The sequence below is a fragment of the Diabrotica virgifera genome, chromosome 7 (assembly GCF_917563875.1).
Source record: "Diabrotica virgifera virgifera chromosome 7, PGI_DIABVI_V3a".
In the NCBI taxonomy this organism is placed as follows: domain Eukaryota; kingdom Metazoa; phylum Arthropoda; class Insecta; order Coleoptera; family Chrysomelidae; genus Diabrotica; species Diabrotica virgifera.
Window position 1 is genome coordinate 152285347 of NC_065449.1, and position 14914 is coordinate 152300260.

Consider the following 14914-nt stretch of genomic DNA (forward strand, 5'->3'; position numbering starts at 1 on the left):
AACAATACAACAAAATTTCGGTGCCTATGCCAATCCCCCCCTCTGTGTGAAAAATTCTGGGTGCGCCACTGCAAATATCATCAAACTTCTTGCGTTACCTGACACTTATTCATTCCTGCAAGTATTAGGACTGGCAAATAAATTAAAATGTATGTTAACCATCAAAAATATCATGGAATATTTTATGAACTACTTATGAACTCTTGTAGTCTTTTTGAAAATTCAGATATGAATAGCCTATTTGTTTTAATTTAGGTTTTGACTTCTTGGGAACGATTAAACCTTGATTATACTGAATTATGGACTATATTCTAGTGGTCTAGATAAATAGTATTCAAATCTAGTATTCTAGGTATAGAATGTTAGTATTGTAATTAACATTTTGTCTCTTATGAGCTTATTGCTGTAAATTTATTTATTCTAGATGCGGCACCTTTCCTATTCTAGTAACCCGATTCAGTCCCTAGCGAGCAACACCGTCAGCTGGCGCCGCTAACGGCAAAACACCGAACCCTTGTTATCGAGGTGGAGGGGAGTCTCCAACAATTCTACTCTCACTCATTCGCTGCTGAACTGTGAAACGTGCGGAGTTTACATTTAGTTGCGATCCGTGTTCCTTGATTTGTTTACATATTTATTCTCGCAGAGTGACATTTGATAATTTAAAAATTTTTGTAAAATCATTTAAATCGGTTTTTTCTATCCTAAACCGCGTAGTAAATTGTTCAGGTACTCTTTAAAAATATATTTGTTTTGGTTTTATTTGAAGTATTGAATATTTTCAAAATTTGTTTTTGTTGTGTAAAGTATTTTGGAGTACCTATTTGTCGGGGTGGTACGAGTTGGGGTGGATATATTAAAAAATATCGCATTATACAAGTGTCAGATTCATATACCTATCATCAGCTGTCCGGGGTTCCGAATCGACGATACCGCACATGCGTCGACCCCACTTAGGGTCGTAGAGGGGACAACAGCTGAGTTCAGATACAAACTCAAAACATACAGTTCGTGTTTTCAGTATTCATCCTACATTCGAGGAGGAGAGTGTAATATGCTAAGCTAGCCGGGTGCAAGGCACTTGAGGACTTAGACAAATTTTTCTCCTGATTATAAGTGACTTTCTTAGTGGGTGTTGTGCGATTTTTTTTATTTGAAATTTATTTTGGATATGTTGCCGCAAACCATGGATGCCTCGCGTTCTGAGACACCCTCTCTCAGTGGTCAACCCATCTTTGGTTCTCAGTTGGTTGATAAAAATTCGTCAACTCCCTACTCTGATGCAACTCAGGTAGGTTGGAATTTTTTGTTAATTTTCGAAAAGAAAAATATGTGTGCAGTGTTTTATTGTGATCAATTTGGATAACGTTTTTTTCTCTTTGAAATTTTGAACAGGTATGAAATTGTAGTAAATTTTAATCTTCCACAAAAATAAATTATTTGTTTTACTGCTAATCATTAATTATTCAAATAATATTTAATGCACATGAAACTATTATATTATATACTTAGTGTTGACCTTTAAGGGACATACGATTTTAAATTGTGATTTTTTAAATTTTTTGGTAAAAATTCTTTAATTATTAATTATGTTTAACTAAAAAGAAACAATTGCATAATATCAACTATATAAATAATTGTAATTTCTATTTTGATATGAATTATTTCATAAATTCCAAACATTGGATGAGACTGTTGAACAACATATTTAATATTGTGTATACATAACTATCTTCATAATCAGTTTAGCAAGATATAAATATTTATTTTATTATAATGTGCAATAACATAATATACATTCATATTAATATTTTGAAATCATTCTTCGTCTAGACAAATAAATAATACTTTGATATTTCTGAATTAAAATTTCAGTAAAAAGGGAAAGTAAAATCATAACTTGGAAAATATATTATTATGTAATATTTTTAAAATACCTAAAAATTGTAAATGAAGTATAGACTGGTAATTTCATAATTATTAATAATAGTTGCCCATAAAAACAATTTTAGTATTACCGATGTTTCGGTTGTAATAGGTTTTCTACAGAACTATAATTTAGTGCTCTTTATGCAATAATTATTATTAATTATTGTTTTGAATAAATTATTTGCAATAAACATCTTAAGATTTAGTTTAGATTAAGTTATAATTTAATTTCGATTTTCTGACATCAAACCTAACGATAACATACTAAACTTAGTTTTTTCTTTACAAAGCCTGATTTTAGTATCTAAAGTTTTAAAATTAGCAAAATAGTATGAAAGTTGTCACAAAAAATGTGATTTGTAGATTTCCGAAGGCATTTTGCAGAAAGTCGCTTTCTCACTACAGAGTAAATAAATTCACAAACAATTTTGCAGTCTCAGTTGCAAAAGTATCAAAATTCCGAGCAAAATTCATTGATTCATGACACTGCATTTGATTATTTTTCCAAGTCTACAGGCAATAAATATTTATTTATAATACCAAACGTACCTACCAACCATTCATCTGAGATTATTTTTTACCATAATTTTTATGGTTTTTATCAAATGACAAAAAATCTAGAAATTGGATTATATTTTAATTTTTTTGTATTTATTGTGTTCAAATTGATTACTACTTATATCTCTTTTTTTCTTTCGAGCCAACTATCAGTTTTTATTGATTTATTGTTAGGTAACCCAAAGTCGTACATACAAGGGTTTGTAGATGTTTTTCATATTTTCTAGTTTTTAGTATAAAGGGCTATAAAGGACATGACAAATTCTATAAATGTTTTTTAAGTCTTCTATGTAGAACTTCCTCTATTCTCCAAATGTTTTAAAGTATGGTGAATTAATCCAATCGTTTTGTGGTGATACAATCAAGTTTTTTCAATGTTTTCTGAATATCTCATTCCTGAAATAAACTTAATATAATACGGTCAGTTTCATTTAAAAACACAAATTATCAACATTTGAAACAAACACGATATTGTAACATCTAATAATTATTTTTAAAGTATTTATGCTTCCTCGAAAGTTGAATTATTTTTCAAGCAAAAAAAATTAAAAAAAAAACAATGTACAGATGCATCTCACACAATTCGTGAACCATCTGATGTGCTAAGATTCTGAGTTGTTTATAAATACCTAGAGGTAGTTGGAATTTTTCAATCTTATTATTTTTCATTACCTTCTAAAATTATAAAATATTTTTTTGGTCTTCTACTTACTTATTGTGGGAATAATAAGTAACTTCTAAAGAAATAACTATATTTATGTTTCTTCATTATTATTGAATTATTGAATTGAAAATTAAATTATTTTTCAAGCAAAAAATTTTAAAAACAACTATGTATATCGATGCATTTCTTAAACCATTTTTAGCACTATTGGTTTCGCTAATGTTAAATATCTGATATAGGTATTGTGAAAATTGAACAAACTTAAATTATTTAATTCCAAATTGTATTCAAAGTCACACACAAATTCATACAAAATTCTGCCTTCTTGATTAAATAGGAATATAATAATAATCTTATTATTGTTCATTACTTTTTAAAAGCATGGAATATATTTTTGGCCTTTTACTTATTGTGGAAATAATATAATATCTAATACCTGGAACTTCAATTTATTTTAATCTCAATGAATACCTATTAATATTTTCATTTGAGCTCTATTGCAAATAAAATTACAAACTTCTGTTGATAAGGAAGACGTTGGGATACACAAATTTAGATAAATAAAGCCACAGTTTTTTGCCACAATATCTTTAAAATTTCTGTTAATTATACCTATCTACTTTTATTTCCGTTGATTTTTATAATTTTCTTTTTTTTTAATATAAAAAAATGAGGAAGTAAACACAGAAAAAATTCTAAAAAGAAATGCATTCAGGTGTTAAAAGCAATACAGTGTGACCATATACACATTCTAGTAAAATACATACAACCACTAAAATAAGTATTACTTTAGTAACTGATTTATACAGTCGGAAAAATAAAAGAATACCCATGAACGAACATACAAAACACGCTGTATTTTCCTGTCACCGTGTCACACAAAAAATTGGCCAGCGAAAGTACATGTAATAATTATTGTTACACGTACTTGCACTGGACAATTTCCTTTGTGATACGGTGACAGAAAAATGCAGCGTGTTTTATATGTTCGTTCATGGGTATTCTTTTATTTTTCCGACTGTACATATTTTCAACACTATTGTTGAATAATTATTTTATTGGAAATTAAAGATTTATTAGACTTATTATTCTTAATAAGAAAGAATTATTTGTTGATTTAGTTTATTAAGACAATTTTTGGAGTTACCCTTTTTTGCTAGCCTTCGTTAATGCATAAATTATAACAAATACTAGCAGCGTGTAAGCTGTAAATACAGTCGCGCCTGTAAGTCTAGTAGTAGCTCTCAATTTATTTATAACAACTTATTCACATTTTTTATTCTCTGCTGAACTCGGTGTAATATCTACCTTATTAATTTTGGTTTCTTATCTTCATTTGATACAAACTAATTATGATTTAGTTTAAATATTATCTACTCTTATTTAAACAAGTTCCAACACGCTATAATTTTTGTATATTGTAGCAGCTATAATTCTAATTTTCAATGATTAACTTACTTTTAAACGATATTTTCCAAGTGAACAACACTCTCAGAAAAATTGACTTTCTATCTAGTTTAATTGTGTTATGAAGGTAATTCTGTTTAAAATGAGATATTAATATGTGGAAAAGTTTTTAAATAATATTTTTACTAAATAAAATAATTGAAAACAGCTGTTTTCTAAGAAATGTCCTGAAAAACGGTATTCAAACTTTAATTTAAGTCTTTAATTAGGTATATTCATTCGATATTTTTATTATAGACATAAAAATCAGTGTCTAGTTGAATATGAACGCATTAGTGATCATAGTAAAAAATATTGTATTCAAGGTTAAAATGCAAAATTTTGAGAAACCATGAGTAAATCATATTTTCATTTTAACCGGGTAATACACTGGCCTTTCTCCATGACTAGAAAGTATGAATAAAAAACAATTAAATCTGAACAAAAAAGTTATTTATTGGAAGAAGTATGTAGTATTCATATTTATCGTGTTTCGATAATTACGGAAATTAATAGGTGGTATATTGAAAATGCTTTGTAATATTTTTATAACAGAACAATATTGGAGAATTTAAAAATAATTTTCGACGTACCTATTACCAATTTACTATTTTATTTGGCAATAAGCCACAATTTTAGTTTCAAATTAAATGTATTCGACGTTTCGACTTCCACTTCGGAAATCGTTATCAAAATACAAAACATTAATAAATTAAACAAATTTTGTTTTTTAAACAAATTTACCAATATAAGTTGCTGAGATACGGCAGAAACAAGGTCCATAGCCATAGGTCGTCAAACAAGGTCTTGTGCATATTCTAGATTCAGAAATGTAGCAATTTACTTATTATTGTCAATTTTGTACTTTGATTTACTTATATTATAGTTTTTCGTAATTAACATTATTTTTTCTAATAAGCATATAAAAAAAACATCACAAAATATCAAAGCTCAGCTTTAATCTTATGATATTAAAAAAATCTTCCGTGAGAGTAAAATCTTGGATTTTCAGTTTTATTAGAAATTGCAATTATGTACTTAGTATTTTTGGTCCCAAATCTTCAATTTCGAACATTTTAATGTTTTAAAGCTCATTTTTACTGCATTTTTGTAATGCTAGCAAAATAGAAATGACGGGACCGACGGAAAAAGAAAAACATTTATTAAAATTGTTATTTAAGAGTATTTTCTAAGAATTGCTTCATATTTTCGTTTCCTTCGATTTCTTAGCTACATAAATATGTACTTATAAGAAGCATCATATCAAAAATTTTAATTTTATGCCTTGACATTCGATACAGTTTCTGTATTCATTTTTGCTTTTAGCTTTGAATATTGTTCAGAATCGATTAGTTACTTATTTAATTTTTTTTAAAACATTATCGAAAAATATAACATTTTTGGGTATAAGTAGTGTACCAACTAGCCCGAAAAATCCGGGACATGGCCTGAATTACGAAGTCGTGTCCTGGACAAAGCTTCCGGACCATCCGAATTTTCAACGTTTTGGTAAAATTCTATTTTGAAATTTTGAATACGTTCTTCTTCTAATTCACATCAAATTCAACTGGTGGGACGAAAAAAAGTCGAGAATTTCTAGAGTTTAATTTTAATACCACATCCAAATCGCATGCATTTTATATCGGTGGACGGTGGACTTTTTTTCGTTTCTGTATTTTAATCATGGTCTTCTGAAAAAAAAAATGGCCCGATTTTCATTGAAAAGTCCCGGATTTCAGGTATTTTTTTCAGCCATGTCCCGGATTCGACTGAATTGGAGTTGGTCATACTAGGTATAAGGAGCTTTTTGGATATAAGGAGGTTGGTTTTTTTCTCTGGAATTTTCTATGGCTTTGGAAATTATTAAATTCACTAATGTTCATTGATGACAGAAAATTAAATCATGTTTATTGATTTATTGGTATCTAATTATAATTGCTCAAACACATTCGAAACATACACTGTATTATAATGAAATACATACTTCCAAATCAACACTACCTCTGGATCAAAATCTTTCAAGGTTACATGCTGGAGAAACTTGATTTCTAACCCATTTCAAGTGTAATCCCCATTAGTCTGAGGTTTTATAGTTTTTTTAGTGCCGTTCTTCTTTCAGCTGCCTGCTGAAGCTCTGATTAAATTAGCAGCCATCCTCGGTAGGCCTATCTGAATAGTCAATAAAATGTACCTATCTAATTTGTTAAAGTAGCTGTAAACCTATATATTTAATTTGATTAAAATACCCCCTTGGTGATAGAAGAGGGTGAAGTTGTAGCTGAAGTTTATATACAGGATTTCGATAATATGTTTGTTGAAGAAAGTTGTTTTAGTTATATCTTCTTGATATATTGGAATACTGTAAAAATTAATATTTTTTACAGAGAAATGTTAGAATAATTGGAGCATTTTATTATAGTTGTATTTTAACAAATGTGTTCGCACCAAAAGCCTGGATATTGCTCTTTTCATTTCGGTAATTGATAACATTAGAATACAATAGAAAATATAGAATAAGGAATTTTAGTACGTAAATTTTATTTGTTATTGTTGTTTTTCTGACTGTAAGCTTCGTTTCTAAAATTGTACAATTATAATATGCAATTATATAATATGCTTTATTGTTATTGAAAATTGTACAATTTTAGAAACGAAGCTTAACAGTCAGAAAAACAACAATAACAAATAAAATTTACTTACTAAAATTCCTTGTCTTCAATATAAGTAAATATAAAAATTATGAAGTAAAACAAAAACAATATATTTCAAAATTTAAATAAATTGCAAATAATCAACCTTTGAATAATAAGTTTGAAGTTAAGCTGCTGCATATGTCACCCAACCATAGATTAAAATACTACTTGTACATAAAGGTAACACTCTGTAATTTCTTAGTTATTGATTAACAAATTCTTCTACTGAATAATATGGTATTTCAGATAGATCGGGTCTCATCCCCGGGGCCCGGCCTGGCTCTGGGCGGCCCTGGTGATCTTTGAAGTAGCTTCTGCAATGTGTTGTTCTTCTGAGACCAAACACATATCTCTTGTTGCTTTTTTTTATAATTTAATAATAACATCGGATTTGCAACTGTACTCCAAAAAATTATTAAAAAATATTAATTGATTTAGTTTATTTATGATATTTATAATATATTGATACACTGTGTTCCTTCTTTTCTTCACCTCAAAACTTGTCAATTATTGGATTGAAGTAGTTTTATAATTAATTTTTAGCCTACTTCCACGATTTAAGTACTTATTTTTCATCCAATACTGAGCTTTCTTTAAAAAAATTATAAATATATAAATTAGACCAGTAAGGCTGTTTTTAGGTGGATGTGAGAGGTGGCATTCAGATTTTTGCGGATAAAGTTAGGTGATAACTTCGTTAATAATAATTGATTTATGCTCCTTCTCAAATATGCCCGGAACATAAATTTCAAAAATTTTATTTTTTTGTATATCTTGGGTAATTCTAAGCAAAAAATGTTCTTACAAGTTTTTTCGTAGGATGCATAGTTTTCGAGATAAACGCAGTGGAACTTTCAAAAAATCGAAAAATTGCAATTTTTGAACGCGAATAACTTTTGATTAAAAAATAAAATAGCAATTCTGCTGACAGCATTTGAAAGTTTAAGTCAAATTATACCGGTTTTAATTATTTGCATTGCTAAGAATTAATTTTTTTATTATTAAACAAAGCTATTTGTTTATAGGCCAAAAAATTGTTTATAAGTTTAAAACATTGCTGAGGCCCCTTAAATAATCCGATTTTAATTCTGTAAAGTGTATTAGATAGGTAGAGCACCTCTTAAAAAAATTAGCTAACTTCTAAATGGTCTACTTTTTGTTCAGAAAGATTTTAAAAAATTTGAACTTTTTTAAAAACATTTAGATTGCAAATTTATTATGCAAAATCTATTAGGTCGATTTTAATGAAATTTGGTACACGGTTTAAGTATGTTACAAGAATTTCCTAAGCGAATTACTAAGGTTCTAAGTGCCACCAAAGTGGTTAAAAACATTGAATAACAACAGGCGTATTTTGCCCCATTATTTTGTATTTATTGCTATATTGCAGAAAAGGTAATATGTTAAGACATTTTTGACCAGTCGTATATCAGACAAAATTCAATTATCTTTATTTTATTTCTCTACGACTTTGTTCCAAAACGAATCGTTTTAAAGTTATAAGCAAAGAAAGCAGAAAAAAATCGACGTTTTTCGAAATTTTTAAATATTTTAATTTTTTTATTAATGTTCCGGGCATATTTGAGGAGCAAGTCAATTATTATTACTGAAGGTGTCACCTAACTTTATCTGCAAAAATCCGAATGCCACCACATCCAAAAATAGACGTTTTTCACAGATCCTTACTGATCTAAATATGTTATCTGGTTAATCCTTTTACCTGTTACCTGATAATTAATAGGTTAATCCTTTTACCTGTTACCCGATAATTTTTAGTATCCACCGACATATACCTAATCCGTATCTTGTTGTTCGCAAGAATAGAAGAGATAAAGACGAATATCCTGACTGAACAATTTAAGCCAATGGTATGGTTCCAACCCAAAACAACTCTTTAGAGCAGTTGCAACATTTAGAGTGGCTGTAATCTGTAATGATTGCTAAGTTCCGTAACAGAGATAGCATTTTTAAGAAAAAACGGTTTTTTATAACCGTGCATTTTCTATTTCACTGACTTCTAGTGGAGTCCCAAAAAATTATTGTCGACCGCTATTTTCCTATTTTCCAAATTACTTATGTTAAATTATATTATTGTTAGTTCCAATTATACATTTCTACACAACTGTATCAGTTATATTCCACACAATTATTTATAATAAGTGTGTAAACTCGATCCATTATATAGTTGAGCTATCTTGTGGAAACTTGTCCAATAGCCTTGTTATTCTAATTCGTAGAGGTACTCACTCTGTAAAATGATTTCTTGAAGCACTCATTTCATTCGTTTTAAGGGGTAATTCAGACGGATTCTCCTCACGCGGATAACAATAATAGCCTCGAAATCAGGGAGGTAATAGAACTCTCTGGTCACAGTGAATGAATAAGACACGTGTGAACCAAAAACGTACCGAAAATACCATAAAATTTTAATACTCTCTAATTATGCCATGAACAGGCTATAAAATAAAAGAATATCCAAATAATTCCGTTGCGGATCACCGGGTGCTATTCCCGTACATAATATTGTCAATTTACATTTTTATCGAGCTTGCTCAAAATAAAATTGTTATGCAAAACGACAAGCACAACAAAAATGTTTTTGCTATTTTCTAATCGCTCGCTATCTACTTACAGCAACATATTTTTTACTTTTTTACCTTGACCTTCGTTATTCCTACCAAATTGATCATGTAAACGATTCCGGGTCTAAAACTATGTTCTATCAGTACTGTAATTAGTAACATTGTAAAAATAGATTTAGAAGGGAATCTGAATAAGATTGATGGGACTGTTGTAATGTGAATGATGTTAACAAGAGCGTAAATACAGCGGACTTGTTAAGTATTCGTTCTGGCTATATTCAGAGTCAAATACGTTTTATTAGAAGTTTTTACAAGACGATGCACACTCAACCAAACTATGGAATCATCTGATATTTTTTATTATTTTAAGACATTAATGATGTCCATGAACCTAGCAGAGCAAGGTTAGCAGAATGGAATCAGACCAAGTGCATAATTAGGTGCTAATTAAGTACCCCAATCGCGAATTTAGTGCTCCTTTTTTTTAAAAATTATGACGTGTTCTGCCAGGTACATATATGAACTACCAGGTCATTAGAGTACTACCTTAAAAAAATCAAAAAAATCCAAACATACCTATCTTAAATTTAGGTGCTAATTAAGTGCCCTAATAGCGAATTTCATGCTCAGTTTTTTTTCCAAATTTTGACGCGTACTGCATTCAAGTTCATGCGAGGTCAGTACAAAGTCAAGCCGTTGAAAACATCATCAATAGAGCTGCTGGCCTATCTCACATTTGAGTGCTAATTAGGTGCTTATGTAGTACCCCAATCGCGAATTTAGTGCTCCTTTATTTTTTAAGTTAGGACATGTTCTGCCAGGTACATATGAACTCAGCAGAGCACAACCATAAAAAACATCAAATCGAAAAGTGACCAAGCTTATAATTTAGCACTAATTAGGTGCTAATTTAGTACCCCAATCACGAATTTAGTGCTTCTTTTTTTTTAAATTATGACGCGTTCTGCCAGGTACATATGTACTCAGCAGAGTACAACTTTAATAAACGTCAAATCGAAAAATGACCAAGCTTATAATTAAGTACTAATTAGGTGCTAATTTAGTACCCCAATCGCGAATTAAATGCTCCATTTTTTCTTTCCTTTAAGCCATGTTCTGCCGGGTACATATGAAGTCATTAGAGTACTACCTCAAAAAATCAAAAAAGTCCAAACATACCTATCTTAAATTTAGGTGCTAATTAAGTGCCCTAATAACGAATTTCATGCTGTTTTTTTTCCAAATTTTGGCGCGTACTGCATTCAAGTTTATGCGAGGTCAGTACAAAGTCAAGCCGTTGAAAAAATCATCAATACAGTTGCTGGCCTATCTCACATTTGAGTGCTAATTAGGTGCTTATGTAGTACCCCAATCGCGAATTTAGTGCTCCTTTATTTTTTAAGTAATGACATGTTCAGCCAGGTAGATATGATACTCAAACGCATGCATAGAGGTGAATGATATTTTCTAGAAATCCAAGTGCTGGAAAAACACCTGCAATAAAAGCAATTATTAATAAGATCTAGAAAAGACATAATGTAGTGTATCTCGATAACCGCACTACAAAACTGTACATATGATGTTATAAAAACAAGAAATAAAAGGAGCTCTAAATTCACGTTTGGGGTACTAAATTAGCACCTAATTAGTGCTTAGCTTGGTCACTTTTCGATTTGATGTTTTTTATGGTTGTGCTCTGCTGAGTTCATCTGTACCTGGCAGAACATGTCATAACTTAAAAAATAAAGGAGCACTAAATTCGCGATTGGGGTACTAAATTAGCACCTAATTAGTACTTAATTATAAGCTTGGTCACTTTTCGATTTGATGTTTTTTATGGTTATGCTCTGCTGAGTTCATATATACCTGGCAGAACACGTCATAATTTAAAAAAAAAGGAGCATTAAATTCGCGATTGGGGTACTAAATTAGCACCTAATTAGTACTTAATTATAAGCTTGGTCACTTTTCGATTTGATGTTTTTTATGGTTGTGCTCTGCTGAGTTCATATGTACCTGGCAGAACACGTCATAATTAAAAAAAAAGGAGCACTAAATTCGCGATTGGGGTACTAAATTAGCACCTAATTAGTACTTAATTATAAGCTTGGTCACTTTTCGATTTGATGTTTTTTATGGTTGTGCTCTGCTGAGTTCATATGTACCTGGCAGAACACGTCATAATTTAAAAAAAAAGGGGCACTAAATTAGCGATTGGGGTACTTAATTAGCACCTAATTATGCACTTGGTCTGATTCCATTCTGCTAACCTTGCTCTGATAGGTTCATGGACATAAATTAATGCTAAATTAAATTTTCATTTATCGCATAATCGCATCTCTCAGGCTAACTACAGGTTATAGAGCCAAATCAACATACCTGCGAGCTATTAAAAGTAGTTGGATAAAAATTAAAGGATTTTTTGTAACGATCATAATTCCTCCCCAGAACATGACCCTTCCTCTTGTATATATGAACAAATTCCCCCGTAGCACTCCCGATTTTTTAACAAAATAGTAATAAACCATATACGATAATTAAATGGTATCATACTATTACATACAGTGCGCTGGAATAAGTGTTAACCCCCCCCCCCCCCTTACTAACTTATTTATTTTTAGGAACCGTTAAAGTATTACGTAACCCATGTGGGGAGGGGGGGGGGGGGTTAAAAATCTTCAAAAATTGCGTTACGAAATAGTTAAACGCCCATTAGAGTGCGCAGAGGCGGCTCTAGCACATGAAGCGCCCGTGTGCAGTCGATGCTCTGGCGCCCTTTGGTAGACGCGCAGTCAAAATGGAATAGTCGAATAGGTACCTACCTATTCCTAGTACTGGTACATAGGGTATTAGAGGGTATTAGGTACACTTATATTGTAAACAAAAATCCAGATGTAAATAGTCCAATATTAAATGATGTCGGGAGCCAATAGGTATTTACGGCGTCAGAACAACCTACCCAAAAGAGCCCCTTCAGACTTTTTATCGGCAGATAGTTTGCTTTCAAACTAATTTGTCGGCGTTCAAACTAATTTGTCGGCCAGATATCGGCCGACAGTTTAATCATTGTGAGCTAACTAGAACATGCGCACACACGACGATTGTTTATCGGTCGATAGTTCAATTCTCTCCTAGTTTTGGTATCCAATACTTGTGCAGTGCGAATATTTTTTGAATATTTTGCTAAAAAATGGCATCGTCTAATTCACAAACGTTAATTGTAGAAACCTGCATGGCCCAATTAGCAAGACTAGTTCATTGAAGGTGACTAAGATCATCCAATAAAAGGCGAAAAACTTTTTTGGGTAATCAAGTAATTTAGAATACATTGTGTAGAATTTTCCACTAAATAATCTATCACTGAGAATTCATCATCAGCATCATCAACAGCTATTTCATCCATCGCCAGAAGGAAGCCTTCCTTAGGTATATCCATTCATTTTAGTTTGTTGTTTTTTTTTGCATCCATTCGTGACCAGCCATTCACTTGATGTCATCAGTTCATCTTGTTTGAGATCTGCCTCTACTTATTTTGCTAGTCCTTGGTCGTCATTCAAGAATTTGCTTCGTCCAACAGTTGTTTTCTATTCTTCCTATGTGTCCTGTCCAGTTCCATTTTAACATGACAATCTTCTGGATCACGTCTGTTACTTTTAACCGTCACGGCGTCTTATTTCTTTCACTGTAAATTATGATGCACTCAATACTCTCGGAATCTCTTCTTGGATTTCCTCCTCCGTTATATGAGAGCGATAATAACATGTCTGGATAATTTTTTCATTGGGCGACTACTAACTTCAACAATCAAATAAGAACTTTAGTACTAAATCGTTCGAGAATAGTCGGTCGGCTGTTGATAGTGTGCGCCTTCTTCACCAACCCGACTGTTCAGTTGGCCCAGTATGCGCACTAACAGCCCATCCCGACTAAACTATCTGCCGATAAAAAGTCTGCAGTATGCGGGGCTCCACTTATTGCAGTGTTTTATCCTTCCAGTGTTTTAATTTTTGAAGGAACGAAAAACAGTCATTATTTCGCTTTAAAAGTTAGAAGCGTTTGTCAAATTTAGTAATTGCGGTATCTAATAGGTAATAGTAAAAGTTTACTTTAAAATGTATTTTCGCGTCAGCTACTGATTCATCTTCCGCCTCCTATTTAAAAAATTTTCATATTTTATGTTGAAACAAAGTAAAGGACCCGCTTTTGGTGCTCGGCGCCTGTGTGTGTGTGCACCGCACACCCTGCACAATAGGTAAAGCCGCCTCTGAGAGTGCGTTACGAAGGGGGGGAGGGGGTCAAATATCTTCAAAAATCGCGTTACGTAATACTTGAACGTTCCCTTAGCACAGAGGTTCCCAACCGGTGGTACGCGGGAAGGTTTCAGGTGGTACGCATCGCGTGGGTGAAATAAGCGGCATTAAGATTATTATCCTTGATGTGTGAAGATATGGGTGGTGGGTTCAAAACTCTTCTGTTACCTACAGAAGTTAGATAGTTATCTCGAGGAAAAATTTTCACCTGTCTTTTTGAACTGAGATCAGCAGTTTTAATGCTTTTAAGTTAAAAAAAAAAATGACATGAAGGACTTGTTTTATGATGAAGAATCGTTGTCAAGATTGGAGTATCTAGCTGACATTTTTGACAGACTCAACACGCCGAAAATGGTTCTTCAGGGAGAAAACACAACACTCATCACAGTCAATCGGAAAATAAACTACTTCAAGAAAAAGTTGGTTCTTTTTTGTTCTCAAATACAGGGGAAGATTGTCTCTGCATTTCCTACGCTCTCATCATTTTTTGAAGAAAACGAAATATCTCCAATACTAGATGTGGCTGCTGATATAATTCTTCACTTGGAATCTCTTCAAGAATGTTATAATACTTACTTCTCTGAAGATTATTCCAAAGTTGACCAAAAATCCTTGTGCTGGAACTTCACCAAATGAGTTGGAATTACAGGAAACATTCATCGATGTAACCTATGAAAGACAGTTTTAAAGAGAAATCCTTAATTGAATTCTGTAAATCCGAGTATTCAATGC

General features: G+C 31.5%; 1 protein-coding gene across 1 annotated transcript in view; it reads left to right on the top strand.

The window, feature by feature from the left end:
• The first annotated feature begins 579 nt into the window (after positions 1–579).
• LOC114331985 (putative transcription factor SOX-14) overlaps positions 580–14914 on the top strand; it is a 119466-nt gene continuing 105131 nt past the window's right edge. Inside the window, exon 1 of the mRNA XM_028281678.2 lies at positions 580–1291. Coding sequence (XP_028137479.1) covers positions 1172–1291 — 120 coding nt within the window. The 5' untranslated portion in view covers positions 580–1171. The remainder of the gene's footprint in view (positions 1292–14914) is intronic.